Here is a 27,836-nt window from a genome sequence, read left to right on the forward strand (position 1 = left end):
AAGTCTAGCTGACTGTTCAAGGATGCAATCCACAATGTTTCAAAAGGTATTACTTTTTTTTTTCCCCAAAAGGCATTACTCTTTTCAATTTAATCCCAAAACAGAAGGCTGAACATGTCAAGGTATATCAATTTAGATAAGGTACACAATATAACACAGAGGCATTATCATTAGATGGCAAAAATCTTATTCTGATTCCTAGCTCTTTTTTTTTTCTTTTTAAGATTTTATTTATTTATTTGACAGAGAGACAGCCAGCGAGAGAGGGAACACAAGCAGGGGGAGTGGGAGAGGAAGAAGCAGGCTCCCAGCAGAGGAGCCTGATGTGGGGCTCGATCCCACAACACCGGGATCATGCCCTGAGCCAAAGGCAGACGCCTAATGACTGAGCCACCCAGGCACCCCCACAGATTGCTTTTTTAATTTTCATTTTTACTACTGAAGTATAGCTGACATACAATGTTATATTAGTTTCAGGTAAGTACTATCTATTCTTGTCTCTTTTGCAAAGAGATTAATTCAGAACACTTTTTGGTGAATGAGGCAGGAAGAGTGGGGTAATACAAATGGGGACAGCAAGTTACTTCTCTGACTCTCAGTTTCTTCATCTGAAGGCAGCTTGAAAAGAAGAGGTAGAAAACACATTCTGATGACACTACTCTGGAGGATAATTATTTAGTTACACTTACTTAAAAACTACTTCCATTATTTTACCCATATAAACCATTTGCCACAATGCTTGTATATAATAACAAGTATTCAATAAATGTCAGCTGCTGTTATTAGCTATCAGTAGTTACATTTCAAAAAGAATCTGGCAAAGTTAAGACTTTAGTTAACATTTATTCTTTTGGTTTACAAGATTAGTTATAGGTATATATATTTAAATTGAATATGTTAAGCATAATCATTAGATTGAGACCAGAAAGAAATGAAAGCACGAGCATAATCTCTTAAATTGTTGTGCAGCTTTGGAAGGGACCTTTAACTTTATCATATATAGTACCTATTGATATAACCCAGTTCTTTTGGCAGGCTGAATTCAAAGAGGCTACAGACTTGAGCAACTTAGTGAAAACCAAGGCGTACGAATGTCTTCTTTCCAAAATTATTCTAAAATCCCTCAATTATATCCTTATATCTTCCACCCTTCCTTGGAATGCATTATCTGGATTCATACTTTATATATATATATGTATAAAGGCACAGCAAAAGTGTACAGCATGATCCGGCATCTAGGAACAGGGATATCTCTAATGTGGATGCGGGAAGATTGTGTGGCAGTGAAAACAGCACAGATTTGAAATCAGACATTCATTTGAATTAGGAGTCTACCATTTACTAGCATTATGACCTTGTGACAAGTTACTTCTCTGAATCAGTTTCCTTATCTGTATATATACAGATGGGATAATAATGGTTATTTTATAGGGTTTTTGAGAAAATTCAAGGAAAACATAAAATGCCTGGCACATAACAGACAATCAGTAAATGATAGTTACTATTATTGCCACATTTTCATTCTATTTTATAGTTGTGGACAAATTATATTTCCTACTTCAAAGAGTTTATAAACCAGAAATAAAAAAGGCATTATCTATTTCAACTTAAAACTTAAGCAGAAAAATCAAAAATCCTCTACATAAACAGAATTTGTTTTTGAAAACAGAAGTACTAAATTAGCTGTGCTTTCCCAATTCAAAGGTCAAAAACAAAAACTTGCTTTTCCATAATAGTATTTATTTATTTTTCCCACTGCCAAATGACGATGTAAGGTATATTATTCCAGCAAACTTCTAAATGGGTATTTTGAAAGATAAGTTATTTTTGCCATGAGAAAAGAAAAAAAAAAAAAGAAGAAGAAGAAAAAGAAAGAAAAAAAGCAATTTTCCTAAATTAGAAAAGAAAAATGCTTATTCCAAATTACATAGTAAGTAGCAGGATAGGCAAAAATTAATGAATTCCTTTTCCTGGAATCAGACTCATCTGGCCTTTTCTAAGAAAATAATTAAATGGCCACAGGAGCATTTCAAAATCCAATGCCAATTAACAGCACATAATTCTTATTTCCTCTGCTTATTTTTTTTTACCATGAAAAGCCATGGTCTGAAGCAGTCGATCAGCCACCTCCTGTGGGAATACTCCAGGTTCCTGCAGACACAATGTTCCATCTTGTCTTGCTGAACAGAACTTCTCAAGGTGAGTAGTCAGGAAATTCAAGCAGATATCAAGTAAGGAATAGGGAGATGCTTCCTCCTTGGAGCCCAGGAAAAAACATAAAAGGAACACAAAAGCCAACAAGTTAGTTTCCAGAAAAGCAGAAAACAAAGTATTCAACAAGTATTTTTACTCAGTGTCTACCATATGTTAGATACTGTGTTAGGCAATGGGAATACAATAGGTGACCCATGTTCTCAAGAAGAGAAATGTTCAAACAAGTATTTACATAAAGTACATTACATACTATATTAGAGGACATACTGGGTAGTACGTAAGTATAACAGGGTGCCCTAATCAGTCAGGGAAGACCTCAGAGGTATAGCAGATTAATTTTCCTAAATTACTACCCATGACCCTCCCCTGCTCAAACCTTCCATGGACTTTCATGGACCTGAAGACAAAAAATAAAATTCTTAGATTGTTAGACTGATCCCTGACTCCTCCCAAAATCTAAACCAAATTTACTCTCAAATTTGATCTTCCACAAAATCCCCATCCCAATCTGATAATTTCAATATGATGAATTTATCTGGGTAAAAGATTTTGCTATAAGCATTAACATCCTCAAAATAGAAAAAGGTTAACCCAGTTATTCCAGTCTGAGGAATAAAGAACTAATCAAATAAGCACAAAGATTTAAGTGTAAGGGTTTTAACTATAGAAATTAACACTGTAAATGTCCCCAATAATAATAATATAATTAAAATATAATTATAGTAGCTATCAACCATTAGGTGCTTTCTTTATGACTGTGCTGAGTATCTTACATGAATTATCCATTATTTTATTTATTCCTTCGCCCCTATTTTTAAAAAGTGGTCAAGCATTATCTTCATGTTTAAATGTTTTTTTTTTTTTTTAAGATTTTACTTATTTATTTGACAGAGAAAGAGCACAAGCAGGGGAACTGGGAGAGGGAGAAGCAGGCTTGCCACCAAGAAGGGAGCCCAATGCGGGGCTTGATCCCAGGACTCTGGGACCATGACCTGAGCTGAAGGCAGACAGCCAACCAATTGTGCCACCCAGGCACTCCCATTTTTAAAGTTTTAATTGAAAACTGGCTCAGAAAAGTAACATCTTTCTCAACATTCTGCACATAGTCAGTGATAAAGTGCAGCTTCAAATTAAAAACTGACTCAGGAGCACAACTCTTAACCACATTATATTATACATGTGACATTTTTAATGGCAGCCATTAAAAATTATATTTCAAAGATATAGGAGTGCCTGGGTGGCTCAGTCGGTTTAGCATGTGACTTCAGCTCAGGTCCTGCGATGGAGCCCCAGATCGTATTCCCTGCTCAGTGGGGAGCCTGCTTCTCCCTCTCCCTCTGCCCCACCACTCCTGCAATCTCTCTCACTCACACTCCTTCACTCTCTCTCAAAAAAAATCTTAAAAAAAAAAAGAAAGAAAGAAAATGCCAAGGAACTGACAAAAAAAACCCTATCAGAACTAAAAAACAAAAAAAAAGTTCAGCAAGGTTGTAGGATATAAGATCTACTTTATTTATAATATACAATATCAATTATATCTATACACTTATACTGAACAATCTAAAAGTGAAATTAAGAAAACAATTCCATTTACAATAGCATCAAAGAGAATAAAAAATTTAGAAATAAATTTAACAAAAGAAGAGTAAAATTAAAAAATTAAAGAAAACTTTTATAGAAAGACATCCATTTTCATAGATCAGAAGACTTAATATTGTTAATTGATCTACAGTTTCTTTCTTTTTTTTTTTAAAAGATTTTATTTATTTATTTGACAGAGATAGAGACAGCCAGCGAGAGAGGGAACACAAGCAGGGGGAGTGGGAGAGGAAGAAGCAGGCTCATAGCGGAAGAGCCTGATGTGGGGCTCGATCCCACAACGCCGGGATCACGCCCTGAGCCGAAGGCAGACGCTTAACCGCTGTGCCACCCAGGCGCCCCCTGTGCCACCCAGGCGCCCCTGATCTACAGTTTCAATACAGGGAGTCGGCTTCTCCCTCTGCCCCTCCCCCCAGCTGAAGCGTTGCAGGCGCGCTCTCTCTCTCTAATAAAATCTTTAAAAAAGGGAAACTTTTGTACTTCAAAGATCATCATCAAGACAATGAAAAGAAAGTCCACAGAATGGGAGAAACTATTTGCAAATCATGTATCTACTAAGAGATTTGAATCTAGAATATATAAATAACTCTGGGTGGGGAATGGGCTAATTGGGTGATGTGATGAGCACTGGATGTTATACGCAACTGATAATTTATTGAACACTACAACTGAAACTAACAATGTACTATATGTTGGCTAATTGAATTTAAATTAAAAAAGAAAACTTGTATTTAAAAAAAACAAAAAAATAGAATATATAAATAACTCTTATGACTCAATAAAAAGCCAACTGAATTAAAAACAGGCAAAGGTCTGAATGGACATTTCTCCAAAGAAGTATAAATGACCAATAATCAAATGAAAAAGAAAAAAAAAAAGGAAAAAATCAAATAAAAAATGCTCAAAATCATTAATGATCAGGGAAATGCAAATCAAAATCATAACAAAATAACACCTCATACCCATTAGGGTGGTTAAAATCAGGGAGTCAGATAATAAGTGTTGGTAAAGATGTAGAGAAACTGGAACTCTCATACATTGCTGGTAGGAATATAAAATGATGCAGACACTTCGGAAAACAGTCTACCAATTACCATATGACCTAGTAATTCTACCCCTGGGTATCTACCTAAGAGAAATGAAAAACTTGTACATGAATGTTTATAGAAGCATTATTCATAATAGCTAAAAAGTAGAAACACCACAAATAACCATCAACTGATGAATGGATAAACAAAATATAGCTTATCTACAAAATGGAATACTAGTTAGCAAAAAAAGGAATCCTGATATACCACACAACATGGATGGACCTTGAAAATAGTATGCTAAGTGGGGCACCTGGCTGGCTCAGTTGGAGGAGCATGCTACTCTTAATCAAGGGTCGTGAGTTCAAGCCCCATGTTGGGTACAGAGATTACTTAAAATAAATAAATAAATAACTTTTAATAAAAAGATTTTATTTATTTATTTTGAGAGAGAGAGAGAAAGCGAGAGCAAGTGAGCAGGAGCGAGGGGGAGGAGCAGAGGCAGAAGGAGAAGCAGGCGGGAGGCCGATAAGGAGCTCCATCCCAGGACCCTGGGATTATGACCCCAGCCAAAGGCTCAACCAACTGAGCCACTCAGGTGCCCCAATAAATAAATAACTTAAAAAAAATAGTATGCTAAGTGAAAAAAGCCAGTCACAAAAGATCACATATTGTATGATTCTATTTATATAAAATGTCCAAAATAGGCAAATCTATAGAGACAGAAAGTAGATTACTGGATGCTAGGACTGGGTGGAGGAGGAGTTGAAAGAAAATGGGAATAGAATGCTAATGGCTACAGGGCTTCTTCTTGGGATGATGAAAATGTTCTAAAATTCATTGTGGTTATAGCTGTACAACTCTATGAACATATTAAAACCCACTAAATTGGGATACACTTTAAATGGGTGAACTGCATGGTATGTGAATTACATCTCAAAAAAGTTATCGAAAAAAATATTTATAGGGGCGCCTGACCAGCTCAGTCAGTAGAGCATGTGACTCTTGATCTCAGGGTTGTGAGTCCAAGTCACATGTTGGGCATGGAGCTTACTTTTAAAAAAAGCAATTTATAAAACTGTAAGTAAATATAAGACTAGAAATAAATACATCAAAATGTTAACCAGCAGTTAACCAGTAGTTAACTTTTGGTGATATGCTATCAGTTCCTTCTCCGAAAAAAAAAAAAAAATCAAACTTTCTATATAGAATAGATTTCTATAATCAAAAAACATTAAAATATTTATATACTATTTTACAGTTTACAGAGTGCTTTCACATTCACACATTTGATACTGTAATAACTGAGTAAAGTGGGTAACAAAGACATTATTTTACAAATGAAGAAACAGACTTCATAAAAGCTAAATGGTTGGCCCAGTGTGATATAGACTATGGCTGCCCAACCCTATTATCTGTTCTCTTTTTCTCTTTTTTTTAAAGATTTTATTTATTTATTTAACAGAGAGAGAGACAGCCAGCGAGAGAGGGAACACAAGCAGGGGGAGTGGGAGAGGAAGAAGCAGGCTCCCAGCGGAGGAGCCTGATGTGGGGCTCAATCCCAGAACACTGGGATCACGCCCTGAGCCGAACGCAGATGCTTAAGGACTGCGCTACCCAGGCGCCCCTGTTCTTTTTCTACATTAATAAAATATTTTATTTTTATCTGAACACACAACCATCTGTAATAAAGACTACATATCTCAGGTTCCTCTGCAGCTACATGTGTAAGGAGACATTAGAAAAATTTCAAAGGAAATAATTAATCAAATTCAACTTCTGCCACACATAACTTCGCTTATTCTATCTTATTTCCTGAGTTGTAACAATGAATTCTTCCTGCTTTTTCTATTCTTTATTGTACCATCTTCCTAAATGCTTAAAATTCATCAGCCAGATGAAACAAGCTACACTTTCACCTCATTTGGTAAATTTCAACATAATCTATTTATTTTGCAGAAGAGAAAAGAAATGAAAGTTGTGTAATTGTCAGAGGGAAGATATAGAAACCTTTTGAGAATATACTTTTTGCAAGACACTTAGCAGAACAAACCCAGGAAGTAATATATGAACACTTAAGATACTTAAGTACTCATTCTTTTTTTTTAGATTTTTATTTATTTATTTCACACACACACACACACACACACACAGCACACAAACAGGGGGAGCAGCAGACAGAGGGAGAGAGAGAAGCTCTGCAGGGAGCCCGATGTGGGACTCGATCCCAGGACCCTGGGATCATGACCTGAGCCAAAGGCAGATGCTCAACCAACTGAGCCACCCAGGGGTCCCTAAGTAATCATTCTTTACCAATTAGTAAAATATGTTCAACAAGGAGGTTTTGGACCCCACACATTTTCCGTTTTCAAGGAAACTCCATTTTATCTTAATTCCTATTGATAAGCCAAAGAATTTTCTATCTGCTCTTCTGTTGGGAAGTGCATCTGCCTAACAGTAAACAGTTAATAAGCCGGGCTTTGGAGCTAGAGTGCACATTCCAACTTTTCACTTGCTAACTGTGGCATTACACACAATACCTAACCTTTTGTTCCTCAAATTTCTTTTTTTTTTTTTAAGATTTTATTTATTTATTTGACAGAGATAGAGACAGCCAGCGAGAGAGGGAACACAAGCAGGGGGAGTGGGAGAGGAAGAAGCAGGCTCCCAGCAGAGGAGCCTGATGTGGGGCTCGATCCCAGAACGCCAGGATCACGCCCTGAGCCGAAGGCAGACGCTTAACGACTGAGCCACCCAGGCGCCCGTTCCTCAAATTTCTCACTTATAACAGGGATAAGCATAATATCTATATCGCATGAAGTTGTTGTGAGGATCAGATGAGATAAAGCAGGAACCAGAGAACTTAGAATAATGGCAGTGTGTCTGGAAACACACAGCGTGTAAGGAGCAGAGCCAGAATTGAAACCCAGGAAATGTGGCTCCAGAGACTTTGCCCTTATCTACCGCAATATTCTACCTTTTCAACTTTACATACCAGTTTTGAATATAGTATCTCACCTGATACTCAAAGCAGGCCTGTGATGTGAACAAGGATAATCACCCCCATTTAAAAAGGAAGAACAGAAAGGTTATGTATCAAGCCAGTGACATAATTAGAACTGTACTTAGGTTATCTAAGATCTACTCCAAAACCTAAACTGCCATGATTCCCCAAATCCTAGTAATTTAAGCTAACACAAAAGTATTGAGAGATCAGTGCTCCTACTTTATTTTTAAACAAATAGCAGCAGCACAGGAAGACTAAAAAAAGAAACGATTAAGCAGAAGCTGGAACTCAGTGTCTAAACAATTCATCTCTTGGAAATTCCTGCTCAGAGAGATTTTCCCCTTTACCAATTAGGCACACTGTAGTCAGAGTATGAACACAGCTCCCACTAAAATAGCAGGAGAGAGAGGAAGGAGGTCAAGTCTGACTTCATTTGGATCATAAAGTAATCTACACAGTTCAAAGATTAAACAATTTCTAGGAAGAACAAACAGGGAAGTTCTTTTTAATTAACTGAAATGGATTCTACTCAATCTGGCCTAACCAAGGTCTTCAATACACAGCTCTTACTGGTACACTAAACTGTGTTACTTAATGCAACCTACTACTTAACACGGTTCCTTAAACAATGTAACAGGCACTTTGACACCTCTGAGCCTTTTTTTAGATTAGTACTTCTATGTGGCAAAATCTCACACGTCCTTCAAAATTCAGTCAAACATCACTAGTTCTGTGATGCCTTTGTTAATTTCCAAGGCAGAATTTTACTCTTAGCGCCTGACAAATTAAATTGCACATAACAACAGCTATTAGGTATCGAATGACAGCTATGTGGTACTAGGCACTAATCTAGCTTCTTTATATATGCTTGCAATCTTCAAAAGTTTGTTTGAACAAGGGCGCCTGGGTGGCTCAGTCAGTTAAGCGACTGCCTTCAGCTCGGGTCATCATCCCAGGGTCCTGGGATGGAGCCCCACATTGGGATTCCTGCTCATCGGGGAGCCTGCTTCTGCTTCTCCCTCTCCCTCCGCCACTCACACTGCTTGTGCTCGTTCGCTCTGTCAAATAAATAAATAAAATCTGGTGTACCTGGGTGGCTCAGTTGGTTGAGCATCTGCTTTCGGCTCAGGTCATGATCTGGGGTCCTGGGATCAAGCCCCACATGGGGCTCCCTGCTTGGGGGGGGGGGGTGCATCTCCCTCTCCCTCTGCCAGCTGTGCTCTCTCCCTCTCCCAGCTGTGCTCTCTCTTTCTTTCAAATAAATAAATAAAATCTTTTAAAAAATAAATAAACAAAATCTTAAAAACAAAACAAAACTGAGGCTCAGAAAAATTAATTTACATGTCAAAGATAAAACAGCCAGCAGATGGCAGAGCAAGAATAAAAATTAAAACAGCTACTTTTCATGAAACACTAATCCTCAGGTCCTGGTTCAGAGTTCTTTAGATATAGGAGTTCTTTCAATTTCTACCTCTTATGAATCAAGCACCATTACAATACGCATTTTTAAAATGAGGAAACTGAGGTTTACGTTAAATATCTTCCTTATATTTACATGGCCAACATGTTGCTAAACTGGGACTCCCAAAACAAGAATGAGGCCACAGCCTGTATTTTTAAGCTTTAAACCACTACGCTATCATAATATTATAACCATAATTGATGAGCTCATACTACTTGTTAATATATGCTATATGCTATAAACTATGTTAAACACTTTACATACATAATTTCATTTACTTCTCATAAAAATTCTATAAATTAAACTCTTTCAGTATCCCCATTCTACAAAGATGAGGATACTGAGGTTTTGGGGGGTTAAGTAATTTACCTATGATGATACAGCTAAGAAGTGGCAGAGCCAAAATTAGACCCCAGGCAATCTGACTGTAGAGTTCAGTTTGTGCTTTAATAAATCACTACTACATAAGCTGCCACTGATATCTGCCTCCAAATCTATGTTTCTTTTACAATCCCATGTTAACCACAGTTTACGACTGTATGTCTCCCCAACTAGACCATGATGTTCTTCAAGTTCAAGGAACCAATTAACATTTCCTTTATATCCTAGTACCCAGCACAGTCCCTGACATTTGCCAGTTAAAAAAAAAAAAAAGGAGTTCAAATTAGAAGACAGTAGGACTTGCTCTATGTGTCACAATATTTCTAAGAAGTGGGGCCAAGGGGTGCCTGGGTGGCTCAGTCAGTTAAGCGTCTGCCTTCAGCTCATGGCGTGATCTTGAGGTACTAGGATCGAGCCACGCGTCAGGCTTCCTGCTCACCAGGGAGTCTGCTTCTCCCTCCCCCCCATCCCTGCTCGTGTTCTCTCTCTAATAAATAAAATCTTTAAAATTTTTTTTTAGGATTTTACTTATTTATTTGACAGAGAGAGAGCACAAGCAGGGGGAGCAGCATGCAGAGGGAGAAGCAGGCTCCCCACTGAACAGGGACCCTGATGTAGGACTCCATCCCAGGGCCCTAAGATCATGACCTGAGCCAAAGGCAGATGCTTAACCGACTGAACAACCCAGGTGTCCCAATAAATAAAATCTTAAAAGAAAAAAAAAAAAAGTGGGGCCGAGACACAACCCAGATCTGTTGATAATGAAGTCCATACCTTTTCCACTATACCATACCATCTCTCACAACAATTATCAGTTAGATACTGATATAAATTCCAAAAAACAATTTGGGGACCAGTTGGTTGTTACAATGGCTCAGACATGAGGTGATGATGCTATGGATTAGAGTAGAGGCAAGGAAAATGGAAAAAAAAAATCAAAAGTAAAAAATAATTTGAGGGAAGAATTAACAACATGAAGTAAGCATTTCTGAATCCCCAGTACCTAGCACAATGCCTGGCACTCTACTAAACAGGCAAATGTTATTTGAAGGGTTAACCAACATTCATACAGCATGCTTTTGACATATATTATCTCACTTAGCCCTCACAACAGTCTTGTGGAGCTGGTACGGTAGACACCATTTTGTATAGGAGAATACCGGAGCTCAGAAAGAATAACAGACCCAAATTCATCCAGTTAGAATGCGGCAGAATTGAGCCAAGGTATCAAGGTACTTAATTCCAAACATCACACCCTTTTCCTCATTCCATATAGTACCCTCTGGTGAGAGAGAAAGGGAGATGGAGGAAGGGAAGCTGAGATTTAAAAATAAATAAATAAATAACTTCAAGATTTAAAGTAGGAGTTAACCAGGGTAACCAGGGAGGGAAAAAAAAGTGTGTGTGTGTGTGTGTGTGTGTGTGTGTGTGTGTAGCAAGAGAGGAGCATGATAAAGCACATGGGATAAAATGCTAAACGTTTAGGCAATTTTGGTGACCGCTATGTGAGAATTCTTTGTACTATTTTTGCAACTTTTTATAAGTCTGAAATTGTCAAAATAAAAAGTTAGAAAATAAAAATAAAAAACAAAATAGTGGATATGGAATACTTCCATAATCTCACTGACAAAACTGATAAGAAAACTAGGCAGGGCACCTGGGTGGCTCAGTCAGTTAAGCGTCTGCCTTTGGCTCAGGTCATGATTTTGGTGTCCTAGGATTGAGCCCCACATCCTGCTCCCTGCTCAGTGGGGAGTCTGCTCCTCCCTCTCCCTCTGCTGCTTGTGCTTTCTCACTCTCTCTCTGTCAAATAAATGCATTTAAAAAAAGAAGAAGACTAGGCAAAGGATTATTTCTTCAGAGAAATTTGTTGTAGTCATGGACTCGGTCTGCTCAGGCAAGGACAGAAAAGGAACTAAGGCTCTGGTAAAGAACTGAGCTGAATATGCAGATTTAAATAGCATCCCCTAGTGGTGAGAGCTGAATGGTAAGAATAGATAAATTCTCAGAGGAAGTAATCAGGAGAGATAACTAAGCCCTGTAATTAACTATCACGAGTACAGCGGGTAGAATGACGTGGTCCCTGAACAATGGCTGAAAAAAATACCCTGCGGCAAATAGGAAAAACAACAACTCCAGTAGAAAGAACAGTGCAGCTCTTTTTAAATTGTTTTTAGTTAATGTGGTATTTTCTGGAACAGGATATAATCCTGACATAGTGAATTATTCAAATAAAGTTTGCCCAGATTGGTCCTCTCAAAATACTAATGGTCAGAGTGTAAAGTGGCACAATTTTTCTGGATATGAAAAATTTAATAATAATAAAAACACCCACACTCTTGACCCAGTACCTCTTCATTTGGTAGAATTTACCTAAAAAATGGTAAATAATCAGAGATACTAACGAAGGTATTAACATAAAGGGACTGATCACAGTTTTTCTGACAAAAAAACATCCACACATACAAATGTCTAAAATAGGAGGGAATGGTAAGCAAATCACGGTATATCAATTCTATATAATATTACACAACAATATTTATGTTTCTGAATAACTTTTAATGGCAAAATGCTAAGTAAAAGATTATTAAGCTAAATAAAAACTGTATGTACCAGGATTTCAATTGAACATCCATACAGCCATAGGAAATTATTTCAGAAGATTAGAAAGCTACCTCTAAACTAAATATGTTGTGGTGTATCTATAGAGAAGAACAAGGAAAAGAGATGAAATAAAAAAGGATAGAGGGTGATATATACTATCAAGGGTAGGGGGATGTGCCATAGAGGAACACACAGGGGAAAAAATGGCAGTGGTCATGTTCTATTTCTTAAGTTGGGATGTCAGGTTTTCAGGTATTTGTTTATTGTTTCATGACTTACATAAATGTTTCATATGGCTTTCTGAATATATCAAATTATTAAAAATGGAAAAAAGACAAAAATGCAAATTAGTGGAAATGAAAAAAAGCTGTTTCTGCCTTTTTTTTTTAAAGATTTTATTTATGTATTTATTTGATATGAGGGGGAGGAGCAAGCACAAGCAGAGGGAGCAGCAGGCAGAGGGAGAAGCAGGCCACCCGCTGAGCAAGGAGTCTGATGTGGGGCTTGATCTCAGGACCCTGGGATCATGACCAGAGCCAAAGGCAGCCAGCCGCTTAACCGACTGAGCCACCCATGTGCCCATTTCTGCTTTTCAAATATTATAAGATAACCAAGAAACTGTCATTTTATCAAAGATGATATTTTTCAATATGTATATTCAAACTAAAATAGACATTTTTATTAGACTGAGTAACATTTTAATTTTGAATGAAAACATTTACATATATACACACACATACATATGCACACTTATTATTCCTAAATTGGCCATAATGTAACTTTTCACCACTGCTCTCACCCTTCCCCTACATAGTCTTACATTCCCCAGAGGTTTTAGCATCTGATAATGATGGACTGGGTTGCAAAGGAGTCTTGGGAGGATTTTCAGAGGAAAGGCAGAGGAGCAGCTATGATGTATAAGGGAAGCAGACAAGAAATAAAAAGATACTTTTGAGAAGCATATCTGTGAACTCTGTTCTACTTTACAATGTTCCAAAATTTGCAAATAGAGACTTAAAAGAGTTATTTCGAAATGACTTTTTGGCTGCGGAGGATTATGTTCCATGGATTATGACACTGCTGAGACTAGATATATAGGTCACAACTTAAACAGTTATATATATATATAAGCAATTAAAGAATTTCTCCTACTAGTAAAGGTAGGTGTATACACATCTCTTCTCTTCTGCTCCTGCCTTTAGATATCACAGAGCAAGGCCTTGAAGGAACAAAACAGAGGAAAAGGATGACTAAAATGAAAGGTCAGAAGAGGTCTTGATATGACATTACCTAGGGGAGACACAGAAGGCTCCCAGATGTTGAAAAAAAGAAAGAGAGAGAGAAAATAGTAGGAATTTTCATCAATATACATCTGTCTGGCACTTCAGTTTATAAAGCCTTTTCAAAACAATCATGACGACTCTGTGAGTTATGGAGAATAGAAATTATTTCTGTTAGGAACCTGAGGTTTAGAGAAATGTTTACCAGTGGTACCCATGCTCCCTTTCTTTATATATGCCGTTCCCTCTTCCTAGGATGCCCTTCTGCATTTGTCCATGTATCAAATTCCTATTCATACTACAAGAGCCAGTATCTATGTCCACTCCTCTATGATGTCCCTCATAAACCAAAACACAGGCAGATATAATCACACTACACTTTGTATAGAGTTCTATTACAGTTAATCTACTTTTGCTTACATGGCTGACTCCCCCTCTAGACTATGAGTCAAGAAAAGTAGTTCTCAAAATTTTTTTTTTCCTGTGGCCCACTTAGGTGAGGCAAAAAAAAACTTCATAGCCTACCCATCCCTCTGGTTCCCAAGTTCCAGCTGGAAAGAGTGTTAACAATGAAGTATCATTACAAAGAAATTTTATAAATATCTGGTTTAACAACAAGAAAATGAATATTTCCTATTTCATTAACAACACTGTCAAAGTCTATATTTGGAAAGATTTTTGTCAAAAATATTACTAATGCAAATATACATCATCACCATACACTAGATTAACAAAATAAAACAAATGATATCAATAATAAAGCTAAATTAATGACAATTCATAATTAAGATACAAAACTAGCAACCATAAAAAAAAACTACCAACTCAAGACAACACTGCTGATGCACTGATTACAAAAGCTCTCTTCCAAGAAATTACAGGAATTCCAAAAAGCTACATTTGTACACATGTAGTAGGAGCTTTGTAATACGTTCAAATGTCAGACTTCTTCATAAAAGACTAGAGCCTTCAATAAACTCGTAATCTGCTAACTTTAGCTTTCTGATTACTAAATTGTAGTAATTCTTAGTAACTAAGTAGTTCTCTAGTATGGAGCCTTTAGTTTACAAAAATTAACGCCTGGGGAACTACATCATTTACCAGCCCCTAGGAGTTAGGAAAGGAGTTTTAGAACAGTTCATCATCTATCAGAAGGAATTCAATGTCTCAAATACTGAAAATGACTGGGGTTGAGACCCACGCCCTATCCATTTTTGTGTCCCCTACTCTGGTACAGAGCAAATGAGTGGTGTCTACTGAGTATGTGACTAAATGAACTACCTATAAGCAGATTCCCTGCTTTTACACTCGGAACTGAAGCCCCATAAAATGTACCCAATAAATTATTTCTTGAATGAGTTAGTAAATTACTAGATTGTAACTTGTCTCAAAATTCATTTTATTTCTCCTATTGACACTACTTCAGGAAATAGCTGATATAAAAAGTATTAAAATTGCTTTAATTCCTCAAGACAGACCTTGTGGGTTTCAGGATCACTGAATATTGAGGTCTCTCTTTTGGTTAATTATAAGGAAAAATATACTTCATGGATGATGCTGGTAACAATGTCTTACAGTAAACAAAGCAAGCTCATATCCTTTATTTCATTTGATACAATAATCTTATGAAATGAAAGGAGAAATATTACAAATTTCATTTTACAGATAAGGAAGCTGAGCCACAAAAATAAAGTGCTTTTCCCAGAGGCACTGTGGTTAATAGGAAGAATACTGGACCTAGATTTGAATTCTAGGTGTTACTACACTACAAAGTATCTAGCTTTTCTGACCTTTAGTTCTGTCCTCAGTAGAATAGGGATAATACTGCTACTTACTTCATGATGCTATTGTCAGGATGAAGTGAGAAAGTATGTTTAAAACCTGATCAGCACAATGCCTGATAGGGTAATTACTCAGTAAATATTCCCTTCCTACTAGCAATGACCTCACACAAGTAATATAAACTTAAGTTTCAGACACATAAGACAGCAGGTTCATGGTTGTAAATTCTCAAGGGAGACTATTCCCATCCAGAGTCCATATCAGGACAATTAAGCTTGTCTCCCTACACCTCCAGGGTGTAGGCATTTTAGGATCCTGGCTTTTTGTAATTGGCTCAGTTCTAACTCATGTGAATCAGGCTCAAAATCTCATTTCCTACCTGAAATATTCCTAAACCTGACAAACCCTCCAAAAGAAGACAAATGGCTCTGATAGTGCCCCCCCCCCTTTTTTTGGTATACCCGGATGATTTTTTTTCTTAAGACTGGGCCAGAAACCAGTGACTACAAAGATTACAAACTTGATAATTTTATGATTAAAAATAGTTTATTGACATCTCTCTGGAGGATTGTGTAATACTGTTCTGAAAAGTGGTGGTTTGGGAGGCACCTGGGTGGCTCAGTCGTTAAGCGTCTGCCTTCAGCTCAGGTCATGATCCCAGCGTCCTGGGATCGAGCCTGTGGGGAAACTGCTTCTCCCTCTCACACTCCCCCTGCTTGTGTTCCCTCTCTTGCTGTCTCTCTCTGTCCAATAAATAAATAAAATGTTAAAAAAAAAAAAAAGAAGAAGAAGAAAAGTGGTGGTTTGGGAGTCAGCCTGCCTAAAGTGCCAGCTCTACGACTTACAAAATGATATAATCTTAGGCAGAGTACCTAATCTCCCTGCACCTCAGTTTTATGATCTATAAAATGCAGACAATAACAGTATTTACATCATAAGATTATTGTCAGAATTAAATAAATTCTAAGTGTAAACCACTTAGAACAGTGACTGATGTAACAGCCCAGTAGATACTACCTCTTATTATAGAATATAAACTCTACAGAACAAAACTGTGTTTTGTTCACTGATATATTCCCAGAGCCTAAAATAATACGTACTACATAGTGGGCACTAAATGTTTATTGAACGAACAGAAGAACATTCAAGCACAAATTTATTGTTAGGTGTATTTAAAATACTTTTGCGCCTAGATAAAAAGACTATCTATCCATAAAGAAATATCAAGTCCTAAGGCTAGCCCTGAAATTAAAGCGTGGAAATGAAAGGCAGACAAGTATCATGAGTTCATGAGTATAAGAAACTTCAGATATTGGACAATCTTTGACTCCTCATTTTAGTAGTACTCCATGGGAAACCTCTTCTAAGTTCATTAGTTTTGGGTTTTTTGGTTTTTGTATTTTCTACTACTGATTCAACCAAGTCAGATTTCTAGCAATAAACATCTAAGATAACCTTAGATATGATCTAAACCCTTCATCTTCTCCTTCCCCAAACATTATCATTTTACAAATGAAGAAGAAGGTCAAGAAGGTAATACCAAGGGCACAGATATACTGTGTTCGAGGGTACAGATATATCAAACTATTTGGAATGGACTAGGGGGACTTACTTTTCTTTTTTAAAAACCATCAACTACTCCTTAAAGATCCCTAGATGCCAGATAAAAACGCAGATAAGGCAAGCTTCTTGCATGTATCACTGCAAGGCCTGGCCAGTGTGGCAAACAGCTATATGCTAAAGGGCAAGGAGCCAGAGTTCTATCTAAAAAAGATCAAGGTAAATAAATCCCCTTCTTTCCACCTTAACTCATGTAATAAAACAACCTAAGAAACAAAACAAAAACTCAGGTCAGTAATCACTGTACATATGATCATAGGAATCGTGAACTCAAAGAGATACTTCAGCATTATTTTTCTCTTAACTGCTAGCATGAGTTTTGAAATATAATATGGTAAACAGAGAAGCCAGGTTAATAATGGAAAGAACACTGGGCTTGCAGTCAGTGCTGGCTCTACTACTTACTAGCTGTGTGATCTTAGGAAAATAAATTAACTTCTCAGTTTTCTTATCTGTAAAATTGTTGCTAAACTTCTATGTTGACTACTTTACAAAATGGTGATGAAGAATAAATGAGATGTGTATATGAAAATGCCTTTAAAATACTAAAGTACTATGCAAGTATTACCATAACCAAAATTTTTTGGTGTGAAAAGCTGGGTAATATATTCACGGACGTAATAGTTCATGTGCCCTGATCCCACAGTACCATAGCTAATAGAATATATCTACTATAATAATTTACCTTTAACTTCCTAGAATCTTAAGAGGTGGAAGGGATCACAGAGAAGATTCAATACAACATTTTCATTTTAGGGATTTTTAAACGGAGGCATAGAGAGGTAAAACGATTTGCCAAAGGTTACAAGTTCTACAAAAAGAAAAAAACTGATATTATATAACCAAGAACATTCAAACTTTAAAAATGTCCTTAGAAAAGGAGAATATGACATTGCACAGGCATTAAGATGCTGGAGAGCTAAGAAAAATGTTTGTACAAGGGAGAACTAGAGATAGGAAAAAAGAAAAAACAGAAGATCTTTATACAGAGCTAACAAAATGTTTAAATAATTAACCACTCCTGGGGCGCCTGGGTGGCACAGCGGTTAAGCGTCTGCCTTCGGCTCAGGGCGTGATCCCGGCGTTCTGGGATCGAGTCCCACATCAGGCTCCTCCACTATGAGCCTGCTTCTTCCTCTCCCACTCCCCCTGCTTGTGTTCCCTCTCTCGCTGGCTGTCTCTATCTCTGTCAAATAAATAAATAAAATCTTTAAAAAAAAAAAAAATTAACCACTCCTCTAGATTTACAAGTAACTCATTCTTTACTATCTGTGTTTAAATATTCTATTCTCTGGAAGGACATCTCCACAAATTATAGACAAATAATTTGAAAGTGTTTATACAAAAAGACATTGCTTAGCAATCCATCGTGAAATCATTTGGCTTCCTCCCCAATTCTTCCTGCTGAACTGTTCTAGACAAAAACATACATATATTCCAGGTCAAAAGTATCACTTGGGCTAGTAAGAGAAAAACTATCTGATCCAACACTTCTTGCCCACCAAACCTCTTTTTCCCCTCAGGGCACCTACACAGAGTATTCATCTTTTTTCCCATCTTTCATAACTCACATCTCAGTTAACACTACCTTATCATGTTCTCTACAAAGTGCACAGACTCTTTTACTGAACAAATATTTATCTACTTACTATGTCTCACGCATTATGCTAAGTGCTCAAAACATGAAGTTGAAAAAACACAGTACTGTCCTTGTCCTCAGAGAGCTCGCAATATGGAGAGACAGCCACCTTCCTTAACCAACAATGTCAAGTACAGGAGAGAGAGAAAAGAGTAAGCCAAGGCTGCCTGGAGGTAAGTGAAGGCTTCACAAAGGAAATAGGCCTTAAGGGGATGCTGAAGGCTTAAAAGTCAAGAAGGGAGACAGCATTCTAGACAAAAGGATCAGTGTAAGCAAAACTTAGAGCCACAAAAAACTCATAATGTGTGCTCAGTATTACTGAGCATAAAATGCAAAGACTTTTCTCATAAAATAATCAGATCATTGGATTAAAAAGGTCCTAGTATACTATGCAAAACACATTCATTTAGCAACTATTTGCTGAGCCCCTACTATGTGCTAGACACTGCCAACTACATACGATATAGATCTTTGTAGACCCATTGTTGTCCACATATATGGTTACCACCTCAGTTGTGCAGTACAACCTGTGTGGCCCTAGCAACCCTATAAGACCGCTATAAACTAGTGGGACCCTAACTGCAGATTCCTTAAGTACGGTAGAGTCCACAAATTCACACAAGTATGCTCTGTATACAATAAAATTTTGAAATATACACTATTTTCAATGCTGTTAAAATTAAAAGTGCAGTATCATTTTAAAAGTTAAAAATAGAACTACCCTGTGATCCGGCTATCACACTACTGAGTATTTACCCAAAGAACACAAAAACACTAATTCAAAGGGATACATGCACCCCACACTTATAGCAGCATTATTTACAATAGCCAAGACATGGAAGCAGCCCAAGTGTCCATCAATTGATGAATGGATAAGGTAAGATGTGATATGTATACATGCACGCATGCGTGCGCACACACACGCGCATACACACACCAGAATACTACTCATCCATAAAAAAGGAACAAAATCTCACCATTTACAACGACATGGAGAGAGCTAGAGAGTATAATGCTAAGTGAAATAAGTGAGACAGAGAAAGATGAGTATCAAATGATTTCACTCATGTGAAATTTAAGAAGCAAAACAAAAAAGCAAAGGAAAAAAACAAGAGAAAGAGAGAGTCAAAGCAAGAAACAGACTTTTAATTACAGAGAACAATCTGATGATTACCAGAGGGGAGGGGATGGGGGTATGGGTTAAATAGGTGATGGAAATTAAGGAGTGTACTTGGTGTGATGAGCATCAGGTGATACACGGGAATTGTTGAATTACTATATTGTACACCTAAAATTAACCTAACACTGTCTATTAACTAACTGGAATTAAAATGAAAACCTAAAAACAAAACAAAAAAACTACAAAGAAATGCAGTGATAGTTATATCCAATTTGACTTTTCATTTATTGGAAATGAACTATTTATACTTCCAGTATTTTATTTGTGGAGACAGGCTTACAAGTAGCAGCATGCAATCATTCCTTTTGTCACTTAAAAATAAAACAGAACAATTAAAAAACTTTTTGATTTTTCAGGTACAAAAATGCAAGAGTTCCAAATTTAAGGTTAAAAAGTCAGTTCTTACCTATTTTGATGCCGTAAACATGATTTCAATCTACGCTGTAATATATACTCATTTGAAAATATGACAAATAATGCTTTATCTTATGTTAATGTGTCATTTGTTAAACAGGAAAAGGCTGAAATTTGTTTTAATATATTTTGTTCAATATATTATTAAGTAATTTAAAAATAAAGTACATTTTACTTAAAATTATTCCCTAGGGGCGTCTGGGTGGCACAGCGGTTAAGCGTCTGCCTTCGGCTCAGGGCGTGATCCCAGTGTTCTGGGATCGAGCCCCACATCAGGCTCCTCCGCTATGAGCCTGCTTCTTCCTCTCCCACTCCCCCTGCTTGTGTTCCCTCTCTCGCTGGCTGTCTCTATCTCTGTCAAATAAATAAATAAAATCTTTAAAAAAATAATAATAATAAAATAAAATAAAATTATTCCCTATACCACACAAAATTATTTTAAAAAAATGAGATTGGGAAGTGCTGATTCTTTTTACATGACCTAATATATGGCCTTTGGGAGACCTACTATTTGTAAATAAAGGACTTTGGTACGTAAATTTACTTTTATATTCTCACAAATCCCTAACAGCAACATATATGAAAACTGAGTCCCAGTGAGCAAAATTGCAAAGCTATTAGTGATTCTGTGCTTCTTTTACAACTCCATAGTAATGCCTCTATAGAAAATTCACTTAGCCAAAAAGTGGTGTACTCTGGCACCACTCTAACTTTGTATTTTATTTCCTTATATTCTCCTTCCTCCAGTTTAAATCACCACCACCATAACAAGCTTAGGGTGAAAATTCACACACTTATTTTCACCTAGACTAGTGCAATAGCTCTTTCCACACCAAAACATGTTTCATACTGATTTAGAGTGATAATCTTCAAAATCTCTTAATTATGATATTCCTTCACACAAGAAAACCTTTCAAGGTACTCTGGGTCTTTACAGTGAGGCCAAAACTCCTAAGCGTATAACTCAAGGTCCTCCACAATCTGACCCTAGGCTCACCTAGTCTCATCCTCTCCTGCATCCTCAATACTAGAGCCACCCATTTCCCAGAATACATCATGCCTGCTTAGGTCCCACTTTTTATGCTCAAGCTGGTCCCTTTGCCAAGAATGGCCTTCCTTCCCAAACTCTTATCCAATAAAACCCCACTTGTTAAAACCCCCAATTCAAATGTCCCTTTTTCAACAATGCCTCCCTGAATTTCTGAGCATCCCCAAAGTCATTTATTCATTTAACAAATATTTATTGAGCACTTACAATGCACCAGGAGGCTGTATGTAGTGTTAAAGATACAACGGTGAGCCAAACAAACATGGTTTCTACCTTCACAGAGCTAGTATATTTCTCATTGCGTTGCTATGAGGATTAAATGAGATAAAATATATAAAGCACTTAAAACGGCACTTAAAATTCACAGTCATGTTCAATAAATATTAGCCTAACATACTATTTAAAATAGTTGCCACACAGTCATATACCTTTGACTCTTAAACAACACAGGTCTGAATTGTGTGGGTCTAATTATACACAGATTTTTACAGTATGGTACTGTAAATGTATTTTCTCTTCCTTATGATTTTCTTAGCAACATTTCTTCTCTATCTTATTATATGAATACAGTTCATAACGCATACAACATACAAAGTATGCATTAATTATTTATGTTTTTGGTAAGGCTTCAGGTCAACCGTAGGCTATTAGTAGTTAAGTTTTTGGGGAGATAAGTTATACTGGGATTTTTTTTTTTTTTTTTTAGATTTTTTTTTATTTATTTGACGGAGAGAGAGACAGGCAGCGAGAGAGGGAACACAGGCAGGGGGAGCGGGAGAGGAAGAAGCACGCTCCCAGCGGAGAAGCGCGATGTGGGGCTCGATCCTAGGACTCCGCGATCACACCCCGAGACGAAGGCAGACGCTCAACGACTGAGCCACCCTGGCGCCCCTATACTGGGATTTTTGACTGCACAGAGGTTGATGCCCTTAACCCTGGCAATGTTCAAGGGTTAATTATACAATGTCACTTTATACTTTACTTGATTTCTTTCTTTTTAGCATTTATAACTGCTTCTCATTATAATTACAATTGATATGTATTCTATGAAAGAGGGTTACATAATAGAGGGGGTGTGACTTAGGGGTTTTTTTAAGGGGTAAGCAAGGCAGATGAGGTTTCCCTGAGTTCCTTTAGCTGAGACCTTCAGGATATGCAGTGTTAAGCAGGCAAGAGAGAAGTACCACCATGGGTCATTCACTGTGCCAGTCTTCCTATCTGGTTTTCCACAATACAATTCCTATAATTTAATCTTTCAGTTTTCTTCCTAAAAGTAAAATTCTGAGAAGCCAGCCCTGACTATCCCATACCATGATCCCACAACTTTTCCTTTCTTAGCACGCTTTGCATTTAAAATTACTCTTTTTGCTGGATGTCTAGATTGTCCACACACACAATATACAAAAAGTCAGGGACCATTATCTGTATTATTTGTAATATCCCCAGTGCCAACACAGTCAGTGGCACTCAAAAAAAATTAAGAATAAAAAGTAAGAACTAGGGGCGCCTGGGTGGCTCAGTCGGTTGAGCATCAGACTCGCTTTAGGCTCAGGTCATGATGTCGTGGTCGTGGGATTGAGCTCCGCGTAGGGCTCTGAGCTCAGCGTGGAGCCTGCTACAGTTTCTCCCTCTCTCTCTCTCTCTCCTTCCCGTTCACTCTCTCTCTCTCTCAAATAAATAAATAAAATTTTTAAAAAAGTAAAAATTACATCTTAAACCTGTGGTTCTCAAAGTACTGGTCATAGAACAGGAAGATAAGAATGACATGAGTACTTGTTAGAAATGCAAACTATGAGGCCCTACTCCAACGTAATAAACTCAGGAAGTGGTGGCACAAATCCTCCAGCTGATTCTGATTTATGGTAAAGTCTGACAACCCTTGTTTTAGACATCTTAACTATTCACAACACAACAATGAAAATTTTGAAAAATATAAAATACAAAGCTTTATAATAATGTTTAACTCTATTTGCTGAGTGCCTACTACATATATTGTACGAGGAAATAGACTAGCCTCTACCGGTAATTCTTAGCTCATAATAAGTAATATTTTGCATTCTCTTCACTTCTCGCAGACATACACTCTTACTCTGCATGTATGTGTTTTACCAAGTAAAGAAAATCAAGTTAGCTGCAGGCAAAGTCAAAATTATACTCATGCCTAATATATCTTTCTAGTCACATTTCTTACTATACATTCTCATTTCCTCATCTCTCCATGCTAAATAAAGGTAATCTACCTACAATACATCCTAATTACTTTCTACTCACATTCACAACAAAGCATTCTTTGCCTTCCCAAAATGATCTATATAAATCATATTCATCTTTCAGTACCAGCTCAAATGACACCTTTAGGTCCTAAATGCTCAGAAAGAGCTTAAATCTTCTCCCTTTGTACTCATAATTTCATTCTCAGTGAGAGGGCCAATGCTTCCAAAAACCTAGAAATCTGGTGTCTTAGGCAGGACAACTTACTTTATTCTAAAGAGATCATTGCATCTTACTAAATTTATTTTTTGCACCAAAAAAAAAAAAATTCTCCTGAACTCACTCTTTCTATGTAGTCCTCTAGTTGTCTCAAATCTCAGTTTAAGATCATACTTGTCTGATAGGAAAATGAGACCACAAAGTGAATCATTCAAGCACGCATATGGCCTGGCACTGGGAATAATAGGAATAAGTAGGCACAGCTTCTGCTGCCTAGAACACATTTCAGGGGGAGAAACAGGTTACCACACAAAGGTGGTGTGATGGTTTGGGTATGTGAAGGGTTGTTGTCGAGGTAGACACAGAAGAACCACCGAAAGATGCAGTGAGTTAGGGAAAGTTCACAAATTAAATGATTTTATAATAAGCCACTTTCCTAAAAAATGAATGGGGTAAAAACAAAAACTGACTAACCTCCTAGAGCATGATTACCAGGACTTAGTATTGACTAGAGTATTTTATTCCCCCCAGAGACCAAAATTTAGATTGCTGATATGATCAGCAATGTGTTTATTAAATGTACTGCAAACCATGTGTAACCCAACTCAATGAAAAACCAACTGAAGCCTCAACTTATTTTGAAACAGGAAGGAGAAAATTTGCAAATATTAAGGGTCTCTCAACTAAAGGCAGAGAGGACAAAACAAACGATGGTATTAGAAGGTACTAAAGAGACTGGCATAATCTGATGGCCAACCCTATTTTCAGTCTTCAGATGCCCTGGTCTCTGCCTCCAAACAAAAACAAGTCGTTTGTTCTGAGTAATAGTTAAGCCTGCAAACAAATATTTTTAAATTTCCCAAGCTATATGTACCTCCACATTAAAAGACACTCAAAATAAAAATACGTTTCAAAACATGTGTAATTATTTGTAAAAGGCTAGGTATCTCAAAAGGTCATAGGACGGATGCGGGCTGTTACCCCATGCTTCACTCCAAAACACACTATCACCCAGGTTTTGCAATAACACTAGGCAATAAGGCGTCCAGGCTCTCGCCAATACTCCCCATCTCCCCCTTCCCCTCTACAAAATAGAAAAAGAAGAAAGCCTACAAATCCCTATCTGCCCGCCCCACTATTCCTGGGAAGCAATCGCCCTCAAATTGTTCCTGCATAGACCCCTGAAGCCTTAGAAGGAAATGGGGACAGCTGTGAGAGCGGGGGAGAAAGGACATCCGATTAAGGGGGAGAGGAAATGTGACTGGTAGAGGACGAACGGGAGAAAGGATACGGAGAGGAAGGGGCAGTGGAGATAAAATGATGAAAGGGTGTAAGAAGCGAGAGCAAAGAGCAGGAGCGAAAAATAGGGAGGAAGAAGCGAGGAACAAAAATCCCCAAAGAGAAAAAAGCAAAATGGTAGAAGAGAAAAGGAAGGTCGGGTTAAAGGACGAGGAGGGGGCGGCAAAGGGGAACGCGAAAGAAGCTGTCACTGGGGGTGATAAAAAAGGGTGTCACCGGGAAGGAGAGCTGGGGGGGAGGGATGTCACACCAGCAGGTGGACGGGGAACGGGGAAAAGGAGAAGCCAGGCGTCGAGAGGGAGTAACAAGGGGGTGAGATAAAGGCAGGGGGCAGAGGGGGCACCGAGCTAGGGAGGGGCAGGCCGCGGGGGCTAGGGTGGCGGGTGGCTGCGGCTGAGGCAGGCCTCGTTCCCTCACCATGGCTGCGCCGGCCTGGTCCTCGGGCATGCAGCCTCTGTCCTGGGTTCGGCGGCGGGCCGGGCCTGAGCCCGCCCCCAGGCTGAGCCGGCGCGGGGGCTCCAGGAGGCTCCGGGAAGCGGCGGCTCCGGGCTTGGCCCAGGCCTCGGCCTCCTTCCCTCAGAAGCTGGAAGTGCAGCAGCCGCAGCCGCAGCCGCAGCCCGATCCGGAGCGCAGACTCCGCCCCCGCGAGGCCCCGCCCCTCACTGGCGAGCGGCGTTTGGACCCGCCTCCGCCCTCACTGCGCAGACTCAGTCGAGGTGTTGCGACCGCGCGCCTGACCTCTGGGTTCTGCCCCTTGCCAGGCCCTTAAAGGAGCCACACCCCCTCAAATCCTAGTTTCCCTCTAAAAATAAAAGCTTTAGATATTACATCATAACAAGAGATTGGAGCACTCACTCCTTTCAGTAATTTATAGGCCCTTGCGTTTCCGGTTCATTGTCATTCCGTTACCATTGTCATAATTCTTGGTGATTTCCATTCTCTTAATTTCTTTCAATGCCCTCAAATCTCAGGTTCCTCTCCACTAGGGATCACCCTTGCCTCAGCCTCTCATTTCCATGCTCTTATCTTAGATCGCATTACCAGTAATTGTAACCCCTGTATAATCTCAATTTTAATCATCCAACTCTCCTATCACAACCCCTTTCATTTCTAGCTGTCTTTCTCTAATACCCTAATTCAAAACTTCTTCAACTCCTCCAAGACTCAAAATCCACTGATCCTACTAACTTTTCACTGTTTCTTACATGGCCTTTATATCCTCACCTCCGAACGTGACTGTCCTTGAGTTTAGATTCTGTTGTCCATCATGAAAACCATTCCTAGGTATTAGCTTTCATTTCTCCAATCCTGCTCTCCTTTCCTTGTGCTCACTTGATGAAACTAATCCTAAACCTGCAGCAAAACCGAGGAGAGTGGAGAAAAATCCAGAATCATACTGATGGGCTCTCTTTAAATCTGATAATCTATTATCCTCAAATAGGCCCCTAATGCTTACCTACATTTCTCCAGTTCCACACCACTGTACCACTGTACTAAATGACTATTTCATATTTTTCCTTTTTTTTATATATCTTTTCAAACTTTCCTCCCTTGTCCTCACTTTACTGATGATTTTGCCACTAATGCACTGAGAAAATGAAGCCAAAAAAAAAAGAGAGCGAAAGAGAGAGAACATTCACAAGTTCCTCACCAGCCACGATGACTTCCAGCCTGCCTCTAACTGCTCTGCCTGTAATTCTGCTCCTATACTCTGCCTTCCTTTTCTTAGTAGACATGAACCATTTGGTTTTTTCTTTTTTTAAGGATTTTATTTATTTGAGAGAGAGAGACAGGGAGAGGGAGGGGGGGAAGCAGGCTCCTCGCTTAGCAGCAAGCCCGATGTGGGGCTTGATCCCAGGACCCTGGGATCGTGACCTGAGCTGAAGGCAGATGCTTGACCAACTGAGCCATCCAGGCGCCCTGAACCATTTGACTTTTAACTGAGGTCAAACTCTCCTTAGTTCTTCTCAAACTACCTGTGCTAAAAGACTTCTTTTTTTCTCTGATCTCAAACCTAATTTTTGTAAAATGCAATAAAAATTAATTACTAAAACAAATTAAATTTTAAAACAAACAAACTAAATGCAAGCCCAGGTCATTTTTTACCATCTTCACCATTTTTAAGTATGCAGTTCAATTACATTAAGTACGTTCACATTGTTGTGCTACCACCAACCACCATTCAGCTCCTGAACTATTTCCTCGCAAAACTGGAACTCTGTACCCATTAAACAATCACCCCTTATTCTCTCCTCCTCCAGCCCCTCACACCACCATTCTACTTTCTGTATCTATGAATTTGACAACTCTAGGTCAGACTTTTTGTTATTAAATTCCACAGACAAAATTTTTCTGTTAAATTGCTATAAAAACTTCTAGGGGGGCACCTGGGTGGCACAGTGGTTAAGCGTCTGCCTTCGTCTCAGGGCGTGATCCCAGCGTTCTGGGATCAAGCCCCACATCAGGCTCCTCTGCTATGAGCCTGCTTCTTCCTCTCCCACTCCCCCTGCTTGTGTTCCTTCTCTCGCTGGCTGTCTCTATCTCTGTCAAATAAATAAATAAAATCTTTAAAAAAAAAAAAGAAAGAATGGAGCCATAGTTGATCTGTAATCATTGACACAGAATAGAAAGTCTGAAAATATATCCAAATATTCATGGGAATTTAGTGTGATAAAGGTAAAATTTTAGGCCAGTAAAAAATAAATAAAAAATTTAGGCCAGTAAAAAATAAATAAATAAATTATATATATATATATATATTAGTATTTTTCGTGTTAGAATAACTGCATAGCCATCTAGGAAAAATTGACTTGGATCTACACCTCACACTACTTACCAAGATAAATTTC

At 38.2% G+C, this 27,836-nt stretch overlaps 1 protein-coding gene across 2 annotated transcripts in view; it reads right to left on the reverse strand.

Annotated features, from left to right (window-relative positions):
• The window catches only part of ZYG11B (zyg-11 family member B, cell cycle regulator), an 85,811-nt gene extending 60,170 nt beyond the window's left edge, over positions 1–25,641 (reverse strand). Inside the window, exons 1-2 of one of the 2 annotated variants that reach the window (XM_026498076.4) lie at positions 25,405–25,641; positions 2,091–2,256 (exon numbers count right to left, since the gene is read on the reverse strand). In XM_026498076.4, coding sequence (XP_026353861.2) covers positions 2,091–2,256; positions 25,405–25,434 — 196 coding nt within the window. In that variant the 5' untranslated portion in view covers positions 25,435–25,641. Of the gene's footprint in view, positions 1–2,090; positions 2,257–19,593; positions 19,616–25,404 lie in introns of those variants that run through there. The other variant, XM_057310783.1, reaches the window with a different exon arrangement.
• Positions 25,642–27,836: the final 2,195 nt, after the last annotated feature.

Source organism: Ursus arctos, unplaced genomic scaffold (assembly GCF_023065955.2).
Source record: "Ursus arctos isolate Adak ecotype North America unplaced genomic scaffold, UrsArc2.0 scaffold_12, whole genome shotgun sequence".
NCBI classification, from domain to species: Eukaryota; Metazoa; Chordata; class Mammalia; order Carnivora; family Ursidae; genus Ursus; species Ursus arctos.